We start from the raw sequence: 27879 nt of genomic DNA, 5'->3' as shown, positions 1-27879 counted from the left end.
GCATAACTGCAATACGACCATGAAATCGGGAAATTAACATTGATACATTATTACCTTCTAATTCTTAGATCTCATTCAAGTTTTGCCAAGTATCCCCAAAATGTCCTTTACTGTAAAATTATCCAGTTCAAATCATGCATTGCGCTTAAATTATTGTTTCTCTTTTAGTTTTCTTAGTGGATCAGCCTCTCCTTGACTTTCACTACCCTGGTATTTGTAGAATGTCTCTCAGTTTGAGTTTGCATGATGTTAATCATAATGTTTCAAGGTTAGATTCAGCATATGCATCTTCTGTGAGACTATCACAGAGATGATGCTGTGTTATTACTGCATTCTGTCAAGTGGCACATGATTTACATTTGTCCCATTACTAATATTATCTACATTAATCACACAATCAAGGTGGTGAATGACAGATTTCTGCACTGAAAAGTTACTCTTTTTTGCTTTCTTTAAGTAGTATTTTATGAGGAACTACAATGAGACTATGTAAATATTCCATTCTTCACCAAATTTTCAATTTATTCATTTATTTACTTATATTAGCATGGACTAATATTAGTATATTATTAAGGTTTCTTATTTTATTCAATTAGTTATAATCTATTACTATCATTATTTATTTTGGTGCCTGACTCTTCCTAGATTTGGCAGGTGGGAGTCCCTTCAAGCTGGCTCTTATGTCCTTTTGACTGGCCCCCTTCATTCTTTGAAGATTTCCTTACTTTCTGGCACCCAAAATGTTCCAAACATATTCTGTACTTACATACCCCAACTTGGAATCAGCTGTTTCTCCAAGTGGCTGGTTCCTATAAGTGGAAAATAATATTTAGAGGCCAAGTTCTGGATGTTAGGTGTTCTCATTACTATTGGGGTGTTGCTGACCTCAGGAACTCTCAGTAGGGCATATATGTAGGTATACACACACACCTAAACTTATTTCTATATTTATCTCTACATTCTGAAAACCATGAATTTTCATTGATACTTCTAATTCCAATCCAACACCACAGGGTTCATTCTAGTTTTCCCCCTTTCCATATTTGTAACTTCCTTTTCCCACAGTGAAAAATCTGGCTTCCAGTATTATTAATGTATTTATTTCCTCAATTTCCCAGTATGCAATCAGTTTCCCAACTCCACTGCCAACTCCTCCCCTGTACTGATATCCTCTTTCCCTACTTGTGCTCTGACACCCCTTATAGAACACCACTCCATATGAACACTCTCCTCACCCTACTCAGGTTCTGACTCCCCATGCCTAGCTAGCCCCTAACCCAACCCTGTATAGATTCCTTTCTCGGGCCTGTTGAACTTCAAAATCCTGCACTGTGCTCCCAACCCATGTCCCCAATGCACAGATACCCTTGGTATCTGGGCTCCAAACCCCCACAAGAGGCCAAAACTCTGTATGGATACTCTCCTCCCCTGCTGGTCTCTGACACTCCAAGAAGGACCACTCTCATGACGGGATGCTCTCCTCATCCCATTCAGGCTCTGACAGGCTTGTCAACCAGCCCTCTACACAGAAGTCCTCTTCACCCTGCTTGGCCCACAGTGGCTCCCCCAACCTTCTTTTGCCACAGCTGGTATAAACCTTGCTCTACCTACTGGATGGCTTCAGGACTAGCACAGAGTATGCATTAATAGTTCCCCCTTTTACTCTCAGAAGTGTTCTTGGTGAACAATGAGCTATTTGTATAAGTCAACATACAACATAAGACTCTAAGTATAATCAACTTATGTACAAGTCAACCTGGGAAAGCTTTTTTGGAGCAGTGTTTTTAGATGTCCTGAGGGCAAAATTTTGTCTTTTCTGTCTCTCCTAGTTATAAAGAATATTGATAGTTCACTTAACATTGCTACTATATGCTTTAGTTATGATAGTAAAAAGAATCATACAAACTTAAATTTCTCTCAGTAGAGGACTGATTAAATAAATCATAGTATATACATATGGAGGAATATGGTACTGTTACAAAAGAAATGAGGTTGATCTATAATATTGACATTGAAAAATACCTAAAATGCATATATTGTTAAGCAGAAAAATGAAGGTACAAACCAGTTTTATAGCATGATCTCAGAAATTTTTTTTGCCCACATATGTATGTGTAGAGACAGAGGCATGGAAGGACATATGCTGCTATATTAAGATAGGTTATTTCTGAGAGGCTGCTATTCTTGGTAATTTTTACTTTTGATTTTATACAATTCTGTACCATAACATTTTATATAAAAATCACGGATTTCTTCTATAGTCAGGAGAAAATGATAGAAATACTCTTTTAAAATAAATTTCAGTAATTTGAAAGGATTTAATATGGGTATCATCTCTCCTAAGCTCCTCAGTATGACATATGCTACTCGTGGGGAAGGTGTTAATGTGTGTTGGGGCAGAGGAGATGGGAGGCAGAAAAAGAAAGGAGAAAGAAGAAAGTTCACAACTTGGTTTTCCTTGAGATATTCTTAGGTGCTTTTGTTTTTCCTTACAGTGAGAGACTTGCCTGCTCAGCTTGGTATCCGCACAGTAAATTTAAAACATAACTCTTAGCAAAAGGAGAATGTTGACCCTTAAGGAAGGGGCTTGGGTTGCAAGAAATGGTATAGCTTTTGCCTGCTCTAAGTAATATTAGTATGTGAAGGACATAATTTTATATTTTAGTCCAAATTAATTTTACTCTAAAAACAATTAAACAGTATTGTTCTCATTGATACAGCCTTAAACATATTTTATGGATATCTTTTAGAAAAAATCACTTGAAATGGGGACATGCCTATTTCTGGGAAGTAGCTATGTGCATAAAATGGGCTATGACTGGTGATAGCTCTTTTTTCCTGCCCTATTCCCCTAGGATTTACACATTTTATATTTTCCATTTCAATTTAAGATTGCATTATTTAAAAAAAAAGTTACATGCACACACATACCACATCCACACTTTGCCTTACTCCAGAAAAGATTTATGGCAGTAGTGCCTGCCTGGTCAAGTTCAGATTTTCTGATTGGTCTTTCTTTCAAATATATACACCTGCCATCAACACTTCTTTGGTAAGTACTTCCTTAATGAGATTAACAGTAATCTATTTTGGTGTCACTTTTTGTTATACCATAAGTTTTCCTCTCAATATAAAAATGAATAATGTACCTTTTAGAAAATCTTGAAAACACAGAAACATGATAAAGAAGAAAAAAAATCACCTGTTAATTCCACCATTTATAAGACAGCACTGTTAATATTTGTTTGTATTCTGTTCCATTCATTTTTTTCTATGCCTTTTTTCATTCGATTGAAATGATACATTGTTCCATTTTTCCTTTTACACTTAACCTTGTAAGACAGCATTTTCCATATTTTTTTTACAAAACTCTCCATAAATATAATTCTTCATGACTGTATAGGATTCTGCCATACGATGTACCATAGTTTACTTAAGCTTTTCTGCTTTTTCCTATTGTAAATCATGCTATAATAAATATCTTCGCATATAAAACTTTAAAATAATTTAGGCTTTTTTGTTAGAATCACTTTCTAGAAGTTGGGTGAAGATGAACATGTTCAAGGTTCTTGATACATATTGCAAAATTGCTTTTCAGAAAGGTTATACTGCTTTATTTATCCAGTAGCACTGCATATGAGGTCACATTTTATCATGATCCTGCTTAGCAGTAACTTTAAGATGCATATTAAGTAATGCTACTATCTTGCTTACATAATCAATGCCTTAAACTCTTTACTATTATGTAGAGGAATTAATATGCAAGTAATATAAGGCAATGTACAGAATGAGAAACATTAATTTTTATTTGTCAAAATAATGGCATTATTAATACACAGCAGTATACCCTTATTGGCAGTGTATTAGAAGTAAAAATCATTTAAAGAAAAAGTATGTATAGTTTTTAATATATATGTAATAGTCAAGATTGTGAAATAACTCATATCCATATCATTAGTGAAGAAAAAAATTCTTTTTCTTACTCTGGTTTCACACTGGCTATTTAAATAAATGGAATTTAAAGTTAATGACTTAACAAAACAAAAATATAGTTGAAATCAACCAACATGAAAGAAATATACACAGGTAAATATTTTATATAACTGTTGCGTTTGAAGGGGTTTTACGTAAATTTGAATTTATTGGATTCATTCTCCTCCTATTTCTCTTACCTGCCTGCCCTCTGCTGGATTCCCCAAACTTATTGACGTATTAAGCAATCTTACTCAGTGTATTTAATAAAATTACATTTGTAGAATAAGTTAAGGGAAATGTGTACTAATGCTTCCTATATTTTGTTTATAATGTTACTAAAGTAAATGACTGATCATAGGTTTTACATTTTAAGTATTCATAAAGTGAAAATTTTAGTTGGATATTTGGAATTTTCAGTCCCACCATTTATGAAAACATGAGATAGAAATGCTGTTAATGCAGGAAATGTCAGAGCCTTTCAAAATTTTTCAGGATTGAGAAGCTGGGTGGGGCAGGAGGGACAATGCGGAAATATCCAATTTGATAGTAAATTCACAAAGTAAAAAAGTGTAGAATAATTCACTGTTTGATTAAAATTATAATGCTACTCCATTAAAAATATTGATTTAAATATGATATTCAGGGGCTTCCCTGGTGGCGCAGTGGTTGAGAGTCTTCCTGCCGATTCAGGGGACGCGGGTTCGTGCCCTGGTCCGGGAAGATCCCACATGCAGCGGAGTGGCTGGGCCCGTGAGCCATGGCCGCTGAGCCTGCGCGTCTGGAGCCTGTGCCCCGCAACGGGAGAGGCCACAACAGTGAGAGGCCCGCGTACCGCAAAGAAAAAATTAATAATAAAATAAAATAAATATGATATTCAGAGAATATGAATTTACTTGATAATAAAATTAGTATTTATGTAGCACTTATTATTTACCACATGCTAAGTACTTTATATATATTAACTCATATAGTCATCACAGCAACCTATGAGATATATACTATTAGTCTCCATTTTACAGTTGAGGAAATGAAGGCATGGCGAGGTTAAGTAACTTCACCAAGTTTACCAGCTAGTAAGTGAGGTAACTGGTATCCTAACCCAGGCCGTTTGGCTCCATATTCTTTTCCTAACCGCCATGCTTGGCTGTCTCATCTCAATATTACTTCTTGTAAAATTTTTGAATTATAGACTTACTGTTATCCTGACCTTAGAAATGACAAATCAAAGCTCAGAGTTGTTAGGTGAATTTCCTAAAGCACCAGAATTACAAATACTAATTGAATCCCCTAAAAAGATACAAAGATTAAAGACCCATCTGTCTTTTTTAGAAGGCTAGTTGCCACAAAGGAAGATAATTTTGTAATTCCTAAGGGCTCTAAATGTCCCTCCATTAATTGAGTTTTGTGACAGAAATGAATTATTTGACATCCTGGAGCATCTTCTTGCTAATTTTAATAGCCGTAGTGACACAATTCTATCTTAAAGTTTGTTAATTGACAAAAAAAGATGTGGAGTTGTGTGCATATTTTGCTGACAGAAAATCATGGAAGGGAGTGTTAATTAAACAGAAATCTTATGTGGTCACTCAAATTTAAAAGGAAAAAATAATTGGCTTCTCATTTCCAGAATTACCTGGTGACTCCACAGAACAGTCAGCCGCTGTTCCTGTCACAATCTCATATTTGCCCCAAGGATATTCTGGAGTGGGAAAAAAATGCCAAACGGTCAAAGTTCAAGTAATTGTTCCTCTCTTAATGACCTAAAAATTGAGGTAACAGAAGTGCTACTTTAAAACTATAGCTTTAAAATGTGGTTGGGATCTAGAAGTTAGGCAAAGGCAATAGTCAGTTAAAATAATGGGGTATTTATTGTGTGGCAGGTGCAAAAGGGAGGTCGGAAATGAACACTGGTGCTTTGGATGTGAGAGTCGGAAATGTTGGAATGTGGGAATCACAAACAAGATTGGATATCAAAAGTCTTGGGACATGGAAATGAAAGTGAAAACATAGGAATCAAAATCTTTAGGAATTAGGAGCACAAAATGGCAGGATGAAGGTATCAAAGATTTTAAAGTTTAGGAGTTGAGCTGTGGGGATGAGGATTCATGGGCTGTGGATGAGCTATGAAAATCAAGGGTGAAGAATGGAAGATGCAAATAGCCTGGCCATAATGAATTAGCTTATGCTGGATTAGACCTCCCACTGAAAACAATTATAAAAACGGGACAAATAAATATACATACATATTTAACAACTATATTAAATATATAACAACTATAAAGAAATAAATATGTATTTAACAATAATTTAACATATTAACAACCATATCACACTATATATATATATATATATATATATATATATATTTAACAACTGCTTGAAGGTACTAGAGTACAACCAACAAAGGCAGGACTTAATTGGCTTCAAGCCTTGAGAGCATGTGAGAGCATGAAAGCACTAAGGGCAAGATCCACATTTACTTCAGCTTTTCCCTTCCATTCCCCTCCCACCCCAAAAGCATTTTCCAGTTGGCACAAGGAGTAACAGAGCTAAATAGATAGCAGCGATCTCAATAGGCCAGGAGCAGACAAGGGAGTCTGGGAACAAAAGCAGCTGAGATTCTAGGGACAAAATTCTAGAGAGGAGCAAACCGCAGAGATGTGAGCCCCAAAATCTGTGTACAGATTTCCCTCAAATCATCAGTCAATTCTTAAGATGTATACCTGTAGGGAGAGACTTTAAGAAACTCAGCAGAAGAGCAGCATCTAAGGAGTCAAACAGAGATTTTAGCAGCTGCACAGTGATGGGGAGACAGGGATTAAGAGTTCAAGACAACAGGGTGAAGGTGTCTTAGTAAACATCCCAGGCTTTTAGTTGTAAGATCTATTGAGGACCATGATCTAGGAATAAGGGTAAAATGGAAATAAACCTGAATTTAAAAGCCTAAAGCCAAGTCTTATAGGATTGGAGTGATCCTCTGGTATTCTATCTGCCTACTACAATAAAATTTTTTTAAAAACCTTTGGAGAAAGCTGATATCGTCCAGAACCTCTACAGTTTTTCTTCCACACTGTCTGACATTCAATAAGAAATTATTGAGGCACACTTGAAAAAAATAGGACCAAATACTAAAAGCCAGGAGGACCCACAGTTGATTCAGATATCGGAGTTATGTGTCACAGGCTTTACATAATATAATTAAAATGTTCAAGAAAATAGAGGAATGATAAAGAATTTCACCAGAGCCTTGGAATCTATTCAAAGAATGGAAAGGGAGGAGTCAAATGAAAATTCTGGAACTGAAAATATTATAACTAAAATTAAGAATTCAACAGAGGGGTTGTATACCAGCTCAGACACAGCAGAATAGAGTTTCTACTGACTTGGGTGAAAGGTCAGTAAAAAATATGTGGATTAAAGCATGACAAGGAAAAAAGACAAAATATACAGAAAAGAGTATAAGAGACATATGGAAAACTCTAAAAGGTGTAACACACACGTACTTGGGGTTTCAGAAGGAGAAGAGAGAGAGAAAGGGACAGAAACAGTATTTAAAGAAATACTGACTGGGAATTTTCAGGCATTGATTAAAAAAACCCATCAGATCTCATATTTAAGAAGGTTTATGAACCCCAAGCAGGAGCACACACACACACAAAGTTATATCACACTCAAACTGCTAAAGACCAAAAGAAAGAAAAATTTTAAAGCAGCCAGGGGTGGGAGAAGGAGACATGTTACCTTCAGAGGAGCAGCAATCAGACTGATGGCTAATTTCTGAACAGAAACAATGGTAACCAGAAATCAAGAGAAAGGCATTTTTTAAATGCTCAAAAAAAATTTAAAAAGCCAAAATGGAATTCTATACCCAACAAAACTATCCTTTAAAAATGTAAGTGAAATAAAGACGTTTTCATGTTAACAAAAGCTGAGAGAATCTGCCACTAGTAAACATGAACTATAAGAGGTATTAAAGGAATTTTTCACACTAAAGTACAATGACCCCAACTGGAAGTGTCAAACTTCAAGAGGAACTCCTTTCAGAAAGGAGTGACTTTGGCCTACTTCTCCTCAAATAAATTCTCATTCCAATGGAATCATTCAGTGTAAAATATAAGTTCATGTTAAATGAGATCTAGACAAGAAGTGAACTAGAATTTTATAACTTAGCAATATGTAGAAGATACTGTCAGTTTAATTTTAACCAAAATAAAGTTTTTTAAAAAAATGAAAGCTGGGTTCTGGGAGTCAGGGATCAAGGACAGCAGCTGGCATGTAGGAGTCAAAGGTTATGGCTGATCTGTCATTGGCAAGTGGGTGTTAGGGGACAAGAAAAGATGTGGAGATGGAGTTAGAAGGCATGGGCAATAACTATGCTCTAGGGGTTGGAGGTCAAGAGAGTCTGTGGGAGATGTAAGGTCAGGGGTCATGGCTGACAGTTGGGTGGTGGTGGTTGCCTCAAGGGCCGGAGGTCTTAAGTCACGACTCACCTGAGGAAGTTGAAGCATGAGAACGGGGAGGGGTGATGGGGGGGGTGGCGGTTGAGATTCCTGGCCCCCGGCCCCGCCCCTCTCGGGCTGGCCCCGAGCGCGCCGCCTCCGTCACCCCGTCCTTCCCCGTCAGCCCCGCCCAGTCCGGAGCTTCGAACGCGAAGGCAGCTCGGCCGAGGCGACGAGCGAGGTAGCGAGTGGCGCAGGGACCCAGCGGGCTGCTGGGGCTTCTGCGGCGCCCGCCTACGCTCCCTCCCCTCGGGCGCTCGGGGCGCCGACTGGCGCCGCCCCCCGGGAAGATGGCGCTGCACTTTCAGGTCAGTGCGCTTTGCGCCGCGGGTTCTCGCTCCGCCGGTCAGCCGCCCCGGGAACCCGGCGGGACGCTGGGGTCTGGAGACTGAGGGCCGAGCCCGGTGGCGGAGGCCGCGGGGTCGCGGGCCAGTGCCTCGGAGCCCCAGCCCCCGTCCCCGGCCAGGGACCCACGCACTGGCTTGGGCTGCACACCCCGGGCCCGGGCCCGAAGAAGGGGCGGCCAGAGCTTGGGGTTGACGGTGGAGGGGCAGGGGCCAGCCTGGAGCTCGCACCTCGGGGGAGGTACGGATGCTGAGGACCGGCCGCGTGGGAGCCCGCTCTCCCCGGTGCCGCCGCACGGCGCGCACGGAGGCTTCGGCGGCGCCCTAGCAGGTGGGAGCCCGGCCGGACCAGCCTTCCCGCCGCGTCGTGGGCCGCGGTTCCATCGTCTGCCTCCACACAGTTCGTACGGAGCTCGAGAAGGGGGTCTGGGTTCGCCGATGGAGGGCGCAGCAGTTGGACTTTAATTGGTCAGAGCGGGCAGGGGCTGTGTATATGGGGAGTTGCGAAGGAGGGCTCTGCAGCAGCTTCATTGGAGGAGGAAACGGGGGCAGGACGCGCGCTAGGAGCGCAGAGATGGCCTGGATGGGACGCGGGCTGGAGGAAGGCTCACGTATTCTCGGGCACTCTAGCATATGCATCCAGTTATTCATACAACAAACATTTATAGAGCCTTCCCCCGCCCCCCACGTGTCTCAAGCACGGTGCAAAGTTCTGGGATAAAGGATTACATCATCTTACCATACTTGCCCTCATGGAATTCACGGATAATTATATAGTACATGTGGAAAATGGTATGATAGAATTAATCACGGGATATAATGGGACATTGAAAAGGGGCGGTCAACCGTGTGTGTGCGTGTGTGTGTGTGTGTTGGGAAGGAGTGAGGCAGAGCTGCTGTGCTTCTCAGGCAAGCTTTTTTGAGCTTCTGTTCATCTACTAATGTATTGTAGTTCCTACTTTGCTAGGCCCTTAAGGTATAGCTCTAGCAAAACTTTATGATTTGTACACTCAGGAAACTTGCAGTCTAGTGGATAACTGAAAGAATTGTAGGAGTTGGCCAGACGAAGAGGAAGCGAAGGGTATAGAGGCAAAAGGACAGTGTGAGCCAAGTCAAAGAATTGTGGAAGAACATGGCACACTGCAGGAAGTTCGGTTTGGCTGGAGCTTAAGGTTCATATAAAAGGGAAGGGAGCAGGGAAGCCTGTGGAGGCAGGAGATGACCTTGGAGAGGTAGGCAGTCTCATAATATGCTGACAGTATATCTAAGTGACCCAACCCTTTGTAGATTTCTTCGGATCCCCTGTGACTACAGTGACTCATTACTTAATTATTGATTCTTCCAAAGGGTCTTTTCTTTTTAATCAGTCACTCTCCTATCAGGTAATTGACAGCTCAGGAGGTAGTAAGCCTGACACATTACCTTTTGACTCCTTGCCATTTCTAAGCGTCTCCAGGTCAAAATAATGTTATTTATTACCACTTTAGTAAATATGCCCTTTGGAAATCTTCACAGGAGGAATTTCACAGGGAGGACTTTGGGATTGTAAATAGGTAAACAGATGTTCATAATTCAGGTGTAAATCTTGAGGGCAATTAAAAACTGTGGTGGAAGTTTTGGGGACTTCCCTGGCGGTCCAGTGGTTAAGAATCTGCCTACCAATGTAGGGGATGTGGGTTTGATCCCTGGTTAGGGAACGAAGATCCCACATGCAACTAAGCCCACGCACCGCATCAAAGACCCAGCGCAGCCAAAAAAAAAAAAAACTATGGTGGAAGTTTGGAACAGATTCAGACTTGGAAAGATGAAGCATAATAGTAAATTACCCAGTCTGGAAGATTTCTTCATACTTAGGTAGTGGTGGAAAAATTAGCTACTAATGCCAAAATTACCCAAATTGGTTTCCTAGGAATGTATTTCACAGCAGTTCTGGGAAGCTTAAAAGTGGAGTTGAACAAATAAAAGACCTGATGATTTGGGGGGCCAGAATTAAGCTCTGAACCTTCTCAGTTTGAATTGTTTTCAGCATATGGATCATATTGTTACCCAGTTAACTCAAGGAGCCTTTATTACTAATGATAACTGGTACCTAGCATTTTGAATTTTCACATGCTTGTTGTAGATGTTCAGCCCCACAACTAGCTTGAGAGGTGTGCATATACAGTCGGCTTGCTGTATCCCTGAGTTTTGCATCTGTGGATTCAACCAACTGTAGATTGAAAATACTCTCAAAATTCCAGAAAGCTCCAAAAAACTTCCATTTGCTGCACACGTGACAACTATTTGCATAGCATTTACATTGAGTTTACAATTATTTACATAGCATTTACATTGTATTATGTATTATAAGTAATCTAGAGATGATTTAAAGTATTTGAGAAGATGTATAGAGGTTATAGGCAAATACTATGCCATTTTATATAAGGTACATGAACATCTTTGGGTTTTCGTATCTGCAGGGTGTCCTGGAGCCAATCCCCCTACTTATGTGCATGTATACATTTTATCCCTGAAGACACTGAGTCTTAGAACAATTGTGACTTGCCCAAGGCTACAGAATTAGAGTAGTCTTAATAACTCATGTTTCCACATTCTTTCCTACAGATATCTTACTGTCATCTACCCAGCAGGGAAGTTAGTGAAAAATTATGCCATTTTGATAAGTAAATAAGTGAATTTATGTAAGGGGAAGTTAGGTCACTGCTTCACAGTCTTTTTCACATCATAGCATACATAAAAAATGGTAATTGTGTGGTTCATTGACATAAACTGCTCATAACCAAAAGCCTGACTGGAGGACAAGGGGATCAATGTCCCTGACATACTATAACCATTCAAGGCACATGCATTTTGGTTAGGAAGCTGTGGGTTAGGGTACTCTGTCCCAAAGGAAGAAATGGATCTGGATTATCTGAGAGGAGACAGTCCAGATTAGAGGATAGGGGACAGAGTGAGGAAAGATATTTCTGGGACCAAGTAGGAGGTAGGCACTTAAGATTTAACAGAAGGACCTTGATGAGAATCAAGAGATAACATTAGGAAAAATTTAGGAGATGCAGTTGGTCGATCTTTTTAGCTTTCAGGATTATTCCAGAACCTGGGACTATAGTCATGCTTAATAGCCAGCCAGGCATTCTGATATGATCAGGCATACCTGATATGATCTAGATGTGATTGTGAACTATTATAGTTGAATACGATGGTAACATGATGAGAAAGGGGTTTGGAAAAGATCATCCTGTATGGAGTTGAATGGGAGAAACTATAGACGAAAGACCAATGTGGTGTTTTATAATTAACTGAAGAGATTATTTACAATTTGTGTAGATCTGCTGTGTGCCAGGAGGTGGATTAAGCTTTCTCTCGTCTTTTCTGTCTTAATCTTCACAATTACTTTAGATGGAATCTTCACAATTATTTTAGATGGTGGATATTACTACATGCAGTTTCAAAAGTGAAGTTTAGAAAATTTAAATAGTTTGCTTGAGGTCACTTAATAAGTAATTGGACAGATTCCAAAGCTTCCACTCTGATTCCCAAAGAAGCCCCTAAAGAAATCCTGGGCACTGTAGGCCACAGTTGGAAAATACTCTTCTATTGATCTACTGTCTATGAATATCATGTAGAGGTGTTGAGTCTGAGTCTTTATTTTAAAAGAATTGGTAGGATTTTGTGATAAATTAGGTAGGTACCTGGAATTAGCCAAACTGCGAGGTTTGAGGGCACAGTTTGCAAGACTGTTCTCACTTCTGACACCACCTGCGTATTTGGGGGTTTCCCAGTACCACTCTCAGGTTTGATAGTTTAACAGAAGAACTCACAGAATTCACTGAAAGCTATCATACTCAGTTTATTATCAGGAAAGTATGCAGATTAAAATTGATTAAAGAAGAGATACGTAAGGCAGAATCTGGGAAGGTTCTCAAACAAAGCTTTTGTTGTCCTCAGGACATGTTACTCTCCCAGCATATATGTGTGGCAGTAAGCACCAAGTATTGCAAACCAGGGAAGTGCACCTGAGCTTTGAGTTCTGGAGTTTTTATTGGAGCTTCTTTATGTAGTCATTGATTGACTGGTTGGTTGCCACATGATTGAGCTCAGTCTTTAGGTCAGATGAAACTGAGCAATCTAAAGTCCCCACCCTAAAACACAGGGTTGGTCTTTGGGATGGCCAGCCACCAATTTACGACTATGGGGTGTGGTCTGCTACACACACACACACACACACACACACACACACACACACACACACACACACACACACACACACACACACACACACACACACACACACACACACACACACACACACACACACACACACACACACACACACACACACACACACACACCCCGCCCCTGCCCTGAACAAAAACATTCCTATCTTAGAGTAGATTACCTGGGCAAAGACCAGACTTTTTCTTTGGGCAAGGCCAAACTCTTAACTATATAGGAGGGAAAAGTAAAAGATAACATGAAGATTGTAAGTCTAGATTCTGGTCTACACCTCCGAAACCACTGAAACAAAGCGACAGTTGATGTGAAAATCTGTGGGAAATATGTTCAATTCAGTTCCTGACATTTTGGGGCTGTTTTCAACATCTTTCTTGATTTCCAAGAAGTTTGTAGATAAATATAAAGGTGGTGAATAGACAGTTGAAAGTGTGGACTAGGACATCACCTGCCAGGTACATGATGACTAAAGTCAAGGGTGGTAAGATGGCAAGGTGCTGAGGAGACAACATGTGCTTGGGGCCCACAGATTTGTATGTGGCTCAGAACTGACCATTTACTCTTATCTTGAGCAACGTGTGTGTGTGTGTGTGTGTGTGTGTGTGTGTGTGTGTGTGTGTGTGTAGATATATATATGTGTGTATATGTATGTATTTGATCTCTCAGCCTCAGTTCTTTTTTTTGTCTGTAAAATGGGTGTGCTAAAAATATGTACTTTACAGGAGTCTACTTTTTAGAATTGGTTTAAAAAATAGAAGATGGAAATACTTTTGTAAACCTTTAAAGCACTAAAACAAATATGATCCAATTCATTGTAGAAGAAGGAGTTCTAAGAGGCCCAGAAATAAGCCCCCAGGTATGCTCGGGAAAAGGTAGTAAAGGGAGGAAAAAACAAAGAGTTTATGGAAAATGAGCAGCTTTAAGATAAAGGCACTTTGTATGAATGGTAGTCAAGAAGCTTAATTCCAGAAGGCAGGAAAGATACAGGGAAGAGTAATTGAAAGGAGTTTAAATTTAATTGAGTTTAAATTTTTTTGTGGTTCATCGATTTATTGTTTTATTATTAGGGGACATTTTTCCCTAGGACAAAAAACCTTCATTTTTTTCCAGCTTTCTTGAGGTATAATTGACAAATAATAAACTGCACATACTTAAAATGTCCTTTTGGATGAATTTTGACGTAAGTATATTAACTGTGAAACCATCTTGGAAATCAAGATAATGACCATCTCTATCACCCCCCCAAAGTTTCCTTATGCTCCTTTGTAATCCCCCCTTGCTGCTTCCCTATCCTGTTCTCCCACTCTCTCCTCCCTCCCCAGCCTGAAACCGCTGATCTGCTTTCTTTCACTATAGAACCATACAATATATACTCTTTTTGTCTTGCTTCTTTTACTAGGCATTTACCTGTCGATGGATACATGATGGGAATTACTGTATAGAAAGAAGTCACATCATTTACTGGTTAATTGTATGTCAAGTGCAAAGTGCAGAAATGAGTCCAGAATAACTTGGAAGATATTTAGACTGTAGGCAGGATTATGTCATTGTCTCCTAGGCTATGGAAGTTGGATGCTGTCTGTTTATGTTTGATAGTTTATCGATGGGAGTTAGGTGATATCCAATTCTACTTGTGTTACCTGTTATTTATTTATATGGGCTTCTTATGGTGATATGAAGCCATGTAGAAGGTTTAATAACTCAAACCCGGTTTGTCAACAAGTTGAGAAGGGATCCATTTCTCTGAGGCATTCTTATGTTAACCATATTCTCAGACATCAGTTTATAAAACTAAGATGCAGTTTATCAGTTCACTATGAAAAATAGTCTCTCTTTATAGTCAGATTTTCTGGAAAATCAAATGCTAATCAGAAGATTGCTTGGTCACTCAGCAGTCATCACAAGTTTAACTACTTGAAATGTTTAGATAATGCTTTTCCACAGGGTAAGGATCTTTGTGTATGTATCCTTTTCTCTAAAAAGATTTATCAGTAGTATGCCAGGCATTTATTTAATTGTTATCATTACAGTGAAAGAATAACTTAATTTTTTCCACTTTGTTTCAGTCTTTCTTAAGAGAAAGTTCAAACCTTTACCTTTTTATCTTTCACTGCCTTTCGGTGGTTAATAATTTGAAAGGCATTTGGGACATTGTTGTAAACAAATACTTTTTAAATACACTTCAGACTTGTTCTCTGTTGGAGTTCACTAAATCAGTATAGCAAAAAAGACAAAATTCCAGAACTTTTTCAGAATATTTCCAAATAGATTTACTCAGGTGCCACTGAATTGATTAATATTAATGTTTGTGTTAGTTTCTTGGGGCTGTTGTGACAAATTACCACAAACTGGGTGGGTTAAAACAATGAAAATTTATTCTTTTTTTTTTTAGAAGCTATTTTAGCTTTATATTTTTATTTTATTTTATTTATTATTTATTTTCTTTATTTTTTGGGGCTGTGTCGGGCCTTAGTTGCAGCATGTGGGATCTCATTGCAGCGTGCAGGCTTCTTTCTAGTTGTGGCGTGCAGGTTTTCTCTCTCTAGTTGTGGTGTGCAGGCTCCAGGGTGCGTGGGCTCTGTAGTTGTGGTTCTTGGGCTTAGTTGACCCGCAGCCTGTGGGGTCTTAGTTCCCCGACCAGGGATCAAACCCGCGTCCCCTCCATTGGAAGGCGGATTCTTTACTACTGGACCACCAGGGAGGTCCCAGAAAATTTATTCTTTTATACTTACAGAGGCCAGAGTCTGAAATTAATGTGCTGACAGGGTTGGTCTCTTCTTAGAGGGCTTGAGGGAGAAACTGTTCTGTGCTTTGCCCCTAGTTTCTGATAGCTGCTTGTAGCCCATGGTCCATTGGCTTGTAGATGCATCACCCCAATCTTTGCCTCCTTTTTATGACTTTTTCTCTTGTTTCTGCATCTCAAATGTCCCTCTCTCTTGTGAATCATTGGATTTAGGGCCCGCCCTAAATCCAGGATGATCTCATCCCTAGATCAGGATTTGCAAAGACCCTATTTCAAAATAATTCGAAGGGACTGGTGGTTAGGACTTGGATATATCTTTTAGGAGGATACAATTCCACCTATTACAATATTCTTATTAGGTGATACTAATAATAAACAGCTAACGTTTGTAGTGTGTAATGTGTGCCAGAAGTTATGTGGCCCTAACTCATTTAATCCTCCCAGCCGACCTTTTGTTTTTCAGCAGTTAGGTTTTCTCAGTATTTCTGGCTTCGTTCTTTTTTATACTCAAAAAGTCTACTTCTTCAGAGACTCGTAGACCTAGATGAATGCGTGACAGCAGGATCAGTTTATCTTTAAATTATTCTGGGTATTATCAGCTCTAAAATTTAGCCCTTCAAATTTATTAGATGAAGGAAAAGGTTTCTGAGGTTGATCATGAGTCATGAGAGGGAAAAAGGTAGCTCTTTTCATTTTTGTGTTTCTTACCCTTGGAGGAAATATGGGAATTCATATGTATTCATGAACCATAAATTTTCTATGCATTTTAATATGATGAACAGTATGTAGTAGCACTCCGAGGGCTTCTTGGGCCAATCTAGGTAGAGGAAATGTTTAAAATGTGGTTCATTTTTGCTGTCCTTTATCCTAATTTATCCTTTTGAAACCTTTCTTTTGTACTTTTATTTTCACTCTAGCAAAAAATTCCCTAGTCTGAGATGTTGGGCTCTGAACTGGATAGAGAAGTGGAAAATGCCATAAAGAAATTAAGGAGAGAGAAGTAAAAAGCATAATGGGAGCTAGAGGAGGTTTCATTTCAGTGTTTCTTATGTATTCCTGTTAGACAAAGGTACATGCATTTGACGGAATGTTTAGATTAGTGTAGCTGTAAGGCTGCCACATGAAAATTCAGGTCAGAAAGGATAAAAAATAGTATTTCTTTATGAATATCCCATTACCTTCATATGCCCACCTGACGTTGAAATCTGTGCCAGTTTTTTTTTGTCCTCCAAAGAATAATTCTCTAAGTTCAAACTGAAGTAGTTTTAGTAAGACACCTTTAACAAAAATTCTCTAAAGCTGAGAGGAATACTGAACTCATTTAGAATTTTTTCTTTCAGATTTTATCCACGTGTTGTATATCTTCAGATTAGATTATATTTATAAACAGAATGAATTATTCTTTTTTATTTTTTAAACTGGCTTGTTTGTCCTCCTTATATATTTTTAATACAATTTTTAAAGATTACCCTTCACTTACAGTTATTATAAAATATTGACTATATTCCCTGTGTTGTACAACATATCACTGTAGCCTATCTTACACCCAGTAATTTGTACCTCCCACTCCCCCACCCCTATATTACCTCTCACAGGTAACCACTGGTTTGTTCTCTGTTTCTGTGAGTCTGTTTCTTTTTTGTTATATTCACTAGTATGTTGTAATTTTTAGATTCCACATATAAGTGATATCATACAGTATTTGTCTTTCTCTGTATGACTTATTTCACTTAGCATAATGCCCTCCAAGTCCATCCATATTACTGCAAGTGGCAAAATTTCATTCTTTTTTATGGTTGAGGGATGTTCCATTGTATATATATATATACCACATCTTCTTGATCCATTCATCTGTTGATGGACACTTAGGTTTCTTCCATATCTTGGCAATTGTAAATAATGCTGCTGTGAACATTGGGGCACATGAATCTTTTTGAATTAGTGTTTTTGGTGTTTTTTCTTTTTTTTTTTTTGATATATACCCAGGAGTGGAATTGCTGGGTCATATGGTAGTTCTTTTAGTTTTTTGAGGAACCTCCATACTGTTTTCCACAGTGGCTGCACCACTTTATATTCCCACCAACAGTGTATGAGAGTTCCCTTTTCTCCACGTCCTTGCCAACATTTGTTATTTGTGTTCTTTCTGATGATAGTCAGAATGAATTATTCTTTATGTCTGTAAAATAGGAGCCTACAAGATGATAGGTAGTTATTACACTGCTATAAGTAACATGGGATCAAGTAATAGTTCCTGAGAATCATGCCGTAGTTTACCTGCAGCACTATGAGTCATTAGTTCTGAAGACCCACATCAGCGTATATTTATATCTTTTCTTTTATATAGATGGAACCATTGAAGTTCTTACAATCTGAAAAAGAATGTAAATTGGCATAATGTCTGCAGCTTGCACACGATAATTCCCCTTACCCATCTCTTTAGCTTCTTTTGGCAACTCCTCCTGGCTGTCTGTCTACCAGTCATACTGACCTTTTAATGCCTTGAAACGATTAAGCTCTATTCTGGCCTCTGGTAAATGCTGTGTCTTTGCCTGAACTGCTGTCTAGTCTTTTTCATATGGCTTACCCTTTCAGGTTAGCATAAATGTTACTATATACTTTAGGCCAGCCTTTTTAAACCCCTTGGATTAGACAAGTCCTGCTCTTTCTGTACTCTTACTTTTCCATCACAGAACTATCAATTTAAATAATTTAGAGGTAGGAGGTTTGCCTTATTTTTGTTCACCACTGTGACCCCTAGTAAGTAGTTGTAGCTCAATAAGCATTTATTGATTTGACAAATACACACATGGTATTTGCATTCCTTGTTTCCTATGATTAATATATTTACCTTATTTTTTTTCACTCAAGTAAAATGTTAAATTTTTTTTTTTTTTCTTCTTAAGAGTTTGGCTGAATTGGAAGTATTATGTACTCATCTCTACATAGGGACTGATCTTACACAAAGAATAGAGGCTGAGAAAGCACTCCTGGAACTTATTGACAGCCCAGAATGTCTCAGCAAGTGTCAACTTTTATTAGAACAAGGAACAGTAAGTATTTGATAACAGCAATTAACAATGAAAGATCGGTAGGTATATGTCATTGTTAATGAATGCATGTAGGTTAGCAATGTAGGTTAACTGATAGGTATTACCGTATGTCGTTTTACTGTAGTTTATTTCACTGTTGAAGAATTGGAAAGCCTGGAAAGAAAACTTAGGGAAGAGCCCAGGAGGTGGAAATAGGCATGAATCAAAATACATTCTTGATTCCTCTTGGCCCCTTTTTATGTCTTCTACCAGTGGCAAAAGTTACATTTTTAGAAAGTTGGAATTAAAAATCTAGGTGGGAGTGGCAGATTGTAATTAACTTTGAAATGTGAAGGAATGATTCAGAGGAATGCTGATTACTTCTTGCCTGCCTCTCTCCTAGAGATTCATAGCCATTCATTCAACATCATTTAGCAAGTATTTAAATGTAAAACCAGGCACTGTACTACCTACCTGCTGTATTTACAAGCATTAAAGTAACTCATAATTTAGTTGGGAAGGCATAGATGTATCACTATAAATAAAGAGCTGTGGAATGATATGGTAAGCACTACAGTAGGAGACTGTAGGACTATAGAGCAGAGGTTAGCAAACTTTTTCTGTAAAGGGCCAGATTGTAAATATTTTAGACTTTGTGGGCCAAGAGGCAAAATCAAGGATGTTCTATAAATATGCCTATTAGAAGAGAGAAAACAGATTTCCACAGTTTTGTTTATGAATTTTGAAATACAATAATTGAGTACAGTTTTTTTGTAGTATAAGTCTACTGATGAAAAGAATGGAATTATTCTTTTGGGGATGACATTTTGCTTAACTGGGGTTCAGAGTTAGCATTTCCTATCATTAGCATTGATTACAAATGTTCATATGTTAATACTGACCTGTAATGAGATTTTACAAATTTCATCTTTGGAAATGTCTCTTCACACAGATAGGTACTACGAAATATTGATATCAGCTGATAAGCATATGATTTTAATTAAGCATATTCATCACTTAGAAGGCATGTATAGTGTTTTATTAAAACTTCTCTTGATATTTGTCTTCTAGGATGTCATTACATTCTAGATTAATCACTTCCAATTGAAGGTTAGGTGCAGGCGCCTCAATTGCTCAGTTAAATGGATTTTGAAATATGGAAATTTCCGTTGCATTTGCAACAAGGTCTGAAAAAAAGTGCTGCTGGAACATAGTTTGAGCTCAGAAAATATACTCAGCAATAGAGATCTTGCTACTTGTTTTAATATTTGATGTGTGGAAAGTATATAAAGCAGCTTGATATTACTTGTGATTCAATCAATGTTAGTTGTGATTAGAGTAACTTTATTGCATTATAAGTTTCACATTAGTACTAAGCACTGTTTGCCTTTTAGACAATTTTGTAACTTTAGGTTGAATTCATTAAGAGACATTATCAAGTTTGAAGCAAAAACTAACTTCAAAAGCTCTTTAATGTTCAACAATAGTGGATAAAATTGGTTCTTCTCATTCAGAAAAATTTCAGTCTCAGTCCTGAGCAAGAAAAAATTGCAGTAAAACTTTACCACTGCCAAGCTATATAACTACTGTGCAGTAGGGCAAGTCAGAATTTTCAGCTTCTATTTCTGACAGAAATTTCCAGAACTGAAGATGAATTCATGAAAGTGAAGTCCACTGTTTTTTTGTTTCGTTTTGTTTTTAGATTTTTTTTTTGATGTGGTCCATTTTTAAAGTCTTTATTGAATTTGTTACAATATTATTTCTGTTTTATGTTCTGGTTTTTTGGCCGCAAGGCATGTGGGATCTTAGCTCCCCCACCAGGGATCAAACCCGCACCCCCTGCATTGGAAGGCGAAGTCTTTTTTTTTTTAAATTAATTAATTAATTAATTTAGTTTTGGCTGCATTGGGTCTTCGTTGCTGCGCACAGGCTTTCTCTAGTTGTGGCGAGTGGGGGCTATTCTTCATTGCAGTGTGTGGACTTCTCATTGCGGTGGCTTCTTCTTGCAGAGCATGGGCTTTAGGTGCGCGGGCTTCAGTAGTTGTGGCACGTGGGCTCAGTAGTTGTGGATTGTGGGCTCTAGAGCACAGGTTCAATAGTTGTGGTGCACGGGCTTAGTTGCTCCGTGGCATGTGGGATCTTCCCGGACCAGGGCTTGAACCCTGTCCCCTGCATTGGCAGGTGGATTCATCACCACTGCACCACCAGGGAAGTCCCTGGAAGGCGAAGTCTTAAGTACTGGACTGCCAGGGAAGTCCCTGAAGTCCACTGTTAACACTACTGATTCATTAACACATGATAGATTCAAATATTGACAACAAAGTACCTACTGATGAATGATAAAATGAATACCACAGGCTTTAGTCTCTTACATTTTTACAAGCTTTGTAAATTTGTCCACTTAAGTCTTTTCTTTTTACCACCCTTGTTGGCACATTTTAGCAACTACTTCAGGTTGTACAGAATTAGCATTTTCTCAGCTTTTTTCAAGATATTCTGACCAATAATTGCATGCAGACTCTTCATAGCGATTAATTCTTTAGTCACTTCAAACTTAGCATTGACTTCTGGAATAAACAGATAATGTCGGTAACAGTATGAGCAGTGCATGTTGGTAACATCGGTAACTCATCAAGAACTAGGGAGAACCTCCAAATCATTCGCCTGGTTTGAAATTGAATTTTGATGTTGCTCTAATAATATCTTCAACTATCTGGGCCTTCTTCTCACTGAAAGTCTAGTAGTCTGAAGTTTATGTTCTCTGCATGTGTAACTTTGGCTACTGCAATAAAATAATGGTGATTTAATTAACTCTTTTGGTAAGTGGCTTTCCTTACTTGGCTAACAAATGAGCCATTTCAAAACCTAACTTTGGTTGCAGCCTCACTTTATTTTTTTGTGGAGAAATTTCACTGTTATAGATATTCTGTCTTAAATTTTCTCCTTTTTTCTGACTACTGATTACCTGTGAGTTAGGAATACTGACATGAGTGCTTGGTATGATATGGTCAACATATGTTGTATTCTTTTAGGACAGCTATAGTACAATTGCATAAAAAGCACATTGCTTTGCTATCTGATTCAATAACAAAATGATCCACATTCCACTGTGCCTTAAAAGTTAGACATTTGAAGTGCCTTTCTATCTTTTCTTGTTTTGACATAACAGATATGCACTGGTAATAATAAAAGGTGCGTGTCATGTCATGGTGATACTCATGGCACTCTGTGCTGTGAAGTTAATAAGTACATCACTGCGGTTTATAGTGCACTGAGCAGCAGTAGGAGGCAGTGAGTGCCATATACTGTTTTAAGTATTTGACTCTGCTGTCATAGTCTGAAAGCAGACTATATGCGTGTGGCTGTGTTCTAGTAAACTTTATTTATGGACACTGAAATTTGGATTTCATGTACTTTTCACATGTCACAAAATATTATTATTTTTTTCCCAACTGTTTAAAATAGTAAAATCCATATATAGCTCATGGGCCTTGCAAAAACAGGCGGGATTTGGTCCACAGGCCTTAGTTTGCTGTCCTCTGGTCTAGAGAAAAAAAATAGGGCTATCTTTACAAGAGATTGCTAGGGGTAGAGTGAATAACTGAATCAGATTTTGAAGTGTTGAGTATGCTATTAAGTTAAGACAGTTGGTGGTCAGAGTGAATACAACCAGCATGGATCTGAAGGAGGGGGGAGGACAGGGTGGGAAAGGCATTGAAAGGAACTGAAAGAGGGCTGTTTTGGTCAGAGGATAGCAAAGAGTGGAACCAGATGAATTTGAAGAGATAATCAGAGGGCAGAACATGTAGGACTATGTAGACATGGTAAGTGTATTTTATTTGAACTTGCTCATAATCATTTTTTTCCTCTTGCGGAGGATGGGCTCTAGGTGCACGGGCTTCAGTAGCCCAACAACTGCTTGCCATTTGAAAAGACTACCTATACCTTCCTCAACTACCCCACCCTTATGAGGGATTTTGTGTGTGTGTGTGTGTGTGTATTTTATCCCTTGTAAATCTGCCAGTTTGGAAAACCAGAAAAATTCCCAATATTGCTTAGGAAAAGTTCCTATTGTAGTATTGTTTTTTGGCTGCATTGGGTCTTCGTTGTTGCGCGCGGGCTTTCTCTAGTTGCAGTGAGCTGGGTGGCTTCTCATGTTGCGGAGCTTGGACTCTAGGTGTGCGGGCTTCAGTAGTTGTGGCGCATGGACTTAGTTGCGCTGCGGCATGTGGGATCTTCCCATACCAGGGATCGAACCCATGTCCCCTGCATTAGCAGGCAGATTCTTAACCACTCTTCCACCAGGGAAGTTCCCTTATCATAGTATTTTGATTAATCTATTAAAATTTATATTTCTTTACAGACATCCTATGCTCAACTCCTTGCAGCAACATGTCTTTCAAAACTTATTAGCCGAGTCAGTCCTTTGCCGATTGAACAAAGAATAGATATCAGTAAGTGGTTTATTATGCTTTTTATCAAATTGCACTTTAAAAATAATTTTTGCTTTTAAATATGCTAAACTGTTAACAGGCTTGCAAGTTATTTTATTGTCATTTTTAAAGATGAGTAGTCAAGTCTCCTTTACACATGTAGTGATAAACAACAATGTGTTATACAAAAATGTGTTGTCAGAAAAGCATTTGTTTAGTTTGATAATAAATAATAACTAGCATTTTATTGTCTATAGTATTTACTAAGATTTGCACTATCTCATTTTATCTACCAAACTTCTGAGATGGGCACTATTGTTATCCTCATTTTATAAATGAGGAAATTAGATTTGATAGGCTCTATAATGTGCCCAAGATCATCACACATCTAGCAAGAAGTAGAGCTGTGATTCAAACTTACACAATTTTTGTGGAGTCCATGCTCTTAGCGATTATCTTAACATCATATACAACTAAATGATGGGAAAGAAGTGTACTCTCCAGCATTCCTCAGGCTCCTATATCAAAATCATATGGGATGCATATAAAATCAAAAGCAATTCCTACTTATTAGGAAAATAATGTGTATATGGATGAACAGTGCTTGGAACTTAGTGTAGTTGGAAAATTGATTCTATAAAGTACCAATATGCTTTCAGAAGTAATGTATTTTCATATTTTAAGTGTGTGAATTTGTTTTTCATATGGACAAAACTCTGATAGTTGAGATATGGGAATTTTTTTGTTACCTTTGTTCATAATAGACTGTTGCCTCATTTCTGCTCTCCAGCCTCAAGGTTTACATGATTCATATTTGTGTAACAGAAAAGTTAAAGTGTAATATTATATATGATGGTTCTTTAAGCTCAGTGTTTGAATGGTCAAATCCCACAATGATTTGTCATTTGCCTCATATGTTTGACTGATATTTCTCTTAAGTACCTAATAACCGAGGGGAACTCCTTCAACTTGATAAAGAACATCTACCAAAAAAAAAACCTACCAGGCTGAAGAAAACCTAGAGGAGAATTTATCCATGTTCTCATGGACTTGTGTGCTTAAGAAAGCAAAAGAGAAATTTACAGTTTAAAAAATAAGGGTTCAAACATTAAAAACCTGTCATAAAACATTGTGATTTTGTTTGTTTGACTTTTATACACATAAACACACATATTTTAGGTAGACTTTATTTTTTTAGAGCACTTTTAGGTTCACAGCAAAATTGAGCAAAAAGTACAGAGAATTCCCATATACCCCCTGGCCCCGCACATGAATAGCCTTCCCCATTATTAGCATACTGCACCAGAGTGGGTACATTTGTAACAGTTGATTAACCTACATTGATACATCATCATCACCCAAAGCCCATAGTTTATATTAGAGTTCACTCTTGGTGTTGTGCATTCCGTGGGTTTGGATAAATGTATAAATGACACATATCCCCCGTTATAGTATTATACAGAATAGTTTCACTGCCCTAAAAAGCCACTGTGTTCCAACTGTGCATCCCTCCCTCCCCTCTAACTCCTGGCGACCACTGATCTTTTTTACTGTTTCCATAGTTTTGCCTTTTCCAGAATGCATGTAGTTGAAATTACACAGTGTGTCGCCTTTTCAGATTGGCTTCTTTTACTTAGTAATATGCATTTCAGGTTCTCCATGTTTTTATCATGGCTTGGTAGATCATTTCTTTTCTTTCTTTTTTTAAAAAATTTATTTATTTTATTTATTTTATTTTTGGCTGCACTGGGTCTTTGTTGCTGCACCCGGGCTTTTCTCTACTTTGCGGTGAGCGGCGGCTACTCTTTGCTGCAGTGCACAGACTTCTCATCGCGGTGGCTCCTCTTATTGCGGAGCACAGGCTCAGTAGTTGTGGCCCACAGACTTAGTTTTTCGCGGCATGTGGGATCTTCCCGGGCTAGGGCTCAAACCAGTGTCCCCTGCATTGGCAGGCAGATTCTTAACCACTGCGCCACCAGGGAAGCCCGATCATTTCTTTTTAATGCTGACTGATGTGCCATTGTCTGGATGTACCACAGCTTATCTGTTCACCTGTTGAAGTACACCTTCATTGCTTCCAAGTTTTGGCAATTACGAATAAAGCTGCTATAAAGCAGGTTTTTTGTGTGGACATAAGTTCTCACCTCATTTGGGTAAATACCAAGGAGAGTGATTGCTGGATTGTATGGTAAGAGTATGTTTAGATTTGTAAGAAATCACCAAACTGCCTTCCAAAGGGGCTGTACCAGTTTTGCATTCCCATCAGCAATGAATGAGAATTCCTGTTCTTCCACATCCTTGCTAATATTTGGTGTTTTCAGTGTTTTGGATTTTGACCATTCTTATAGGTGTGTAGTAGAATCCTACTGTTTTTAATTTACAGTTTCCTAATGACATATGATGTTGAACATCTTTTCATATGCTTATTTGTTGTCTGTATATTTTCTTTAATGAGGTGACTGTTTAGGTCTTTTGCTTATTTTTAAATCAGGTTGTTGTTTTCTTATTCTCTGTATATTTTAATAAATGGTCCTTTATCAGATAGGTCTTTTGCAAAGATTTTCTCCCTGTTTGTGGCTTGTCTTCTCATTCTCTTGGGCAGAAGCTTTTAATTGTAATGAAGTCCACCTTATCAAGTATTTCTTTCATGGATTGTGCCTTTGTCGTTGTTTGTAAAAAATCATCACCAAACCCAAGGTCATCTAGATTTTATTCCTGTTATCTTTTAGGAGTTTTTATAGTTTTACATTTTACATTTAGAGCTGTGATCATTTTGAATTAATTTTTGTGAAGTGTGTAAGTTCTGTGTTTAGATTCATTTTTTCGCATGTGGAGGTCCAGTTCTGCCACCATTTGTTGAAAAGACTATCTTTACTCCGTTTTATTAGCTTTGCTCCTTTGTCAAAGATCAGTTGACTGTATTTATGGGAGTCTCTTTCTGAGTTCTCTATTCTGTTCCATTGATCTATTTGTCCTTCACCAGTACCACACTGTCTTGATTATTATAGTTTTATAAAAATTAAAGTTAGGTAGTGTCAGACCTCCAACTTTGTCCTTCTCCTTTAGTATTGTGTAGGCTATTCTGGGTCTTTTGCCTTTCTATATAAACTTTAGAATCAATTTGTCAATATCCAAAAAAAATAACTTTCTGGGATTTTGATTGGGATTGCATTGAATCTATAGATTCTGGAAGAACTGACATCTCGACAACATTGAGTCTTCCTGTCCACGAACATGGAATATCTCTCCATTTATTAATTTCTTTGATTTTATTCATCAGCTGTGGTTTTTTGTAGATGTTCTTTATGAAGTTGAGGAAGTTCCCCTCTGTTCCTGGTTTGTTGAGAGTTTTTATCATGAATGGCAGTTGGAATTTTTGAAATCCTTTTTTTGTATCTATTATGATCATGTGATTTTTCTTCTTTAGCCTATTGATGTGATGGGCTGCATTAATTGATTTTAAAATGTTGAACAATGCTTGCATACCTGGGATAAATGCCACTTGGTTGTGGTATATAACTCTTTTTATACATTGTTGGATTTGCTTTGCTAATAATTTGTTGAGGATTTTTGTTTCTATATTGATGAGAGATATTGGCTCAACTACAAGTGTTCTTGTAATGTTTTTGTCTGGTTTTGGTGTTAAGGTAATGCCAACCTCATAGAATGAGTTAGGAGGAATTCCCTCTCCTTCTTTTTCCTGGAAGAGATTGTAGAGAATTGGTAGAATTTCTTAAATGTTTGGTAGAATTCATCAGTGAACCCATCTGGGCCTGGTGCTTGCTGTTTTGGAAGGTTATTAATTATTGACTCAGTTAATTTAATAGATATGGCCCTATTCAGATTGTCTCTTGCACTTATCTTTTTAAAATGGATACTTAAAAAAAAAAAAAAGGTACACTCATTAAAGGAAATTCGGAAAAAAAGAGAAAAGTAGAAACCTACCGCACAATTTCAAGCAACAAATGATGTGTTTCCTTTATGAGTTTCTTGGGTTTGAGTTACTACTCTTGCTTCTGCAAGTAGATTAGAATGTTATGAAATGTCTGACATGTGTCAGTAGAGTAATTGGTATGTCACTTAAAATGGAAAATGTGAAGATTGCCTCAAAGTCACATTGCCTTTATTACATCAACTCTAAAATTCTCATTCTTTCATGATATGGTCCCAGACTACATATTTCATTATTTCCCAACATTAACTCTGTTGCATGTTCCCTGTGTCCAGCACACCGTTTTCTACCTATATTAGTATAATTAACGATGGCTTACCATCGCTCATCAATTAAATACCATTTCCTCAGCCTGGTGTTCAAGTCCTTTCATGAGCTTGTAATTGATGGATCGTCCCGTCCTTGTAGCCTTATATCTCGTTGGTACTAGCCTATTTGTACCAGAAGGTATTTTCCTCATGCCATGTTATTTCTGCCTTGGTGCCTTTTCTTATGTTGTTTCTCTAGCCTGGAATGCTGTCCTTTTAATCTTCTATTCAAATAAAAGTGTAGCTTAAGTTTAATTGCCTATATAAATCAGTCAATTCTCCTTCCCTTTCTCTGTCCTTCACTCCATCCCTCCCTCCCTCTTTCCTTCCTTGCTGACTCCCCTCTTCAAACAGCTTTATTGA

The 27879-nt window shown here is 38.1% G+C and overlaps 1 protein-coding gene across 3 annotated transcripts in view; it reads left to right on the top strand.

Moving 5' to 3' along the window:
• Nucleotides 1–8683: 8683 nt before the first annotated feature.
• The window catches only part of RANBP17 (RAN binding protein 17), a 312772-nt gene continuing 293576 nt past the window's right edge, over nucleotides 8684–27879 (top strand). For 2 of the 3 annotated variants that reach the window (XM_082836274.1, XM_082836273.1), the window contains exons 1-3: nucleotides 8684–8782; nucleotides 18698–18844; nucleotides 23187–23277. In XM_082836274.1, the coding sequence (XP_082692400.1) occupies nucleotides 8765–8782; nucleotides 18698–18844; nucleotides 23187–23277 (256 nt within the window). In that variant the 5' untranslated portion in view covers nucleotides 8684–8764. Of the gene's footprint in view, nucleotides 8783–18446; nucleotides 18845–23186; nucleotides 23278–27879 lie in introns of those variants that run through there. The other variant, XM_082836275.1, reaches the window with a different exon arrangement.

Source organism: Leucopleurus acutus (assembly GCF_964270905.1).
Source record: "Leucopleurus acutus genome assembly, chromosome: 3".
NCBI lineage: Eukaryota > Metazoa > Chordata > Mammalia > Artiodactyla > Delphinidae > Leucopleurus > Leucopleurus acutus.
The sequence above is the reverse complement of the archived record's forward strand: the minus strand, read 5'-3'. Positions and strand labels throughout refer to the sequence as shown.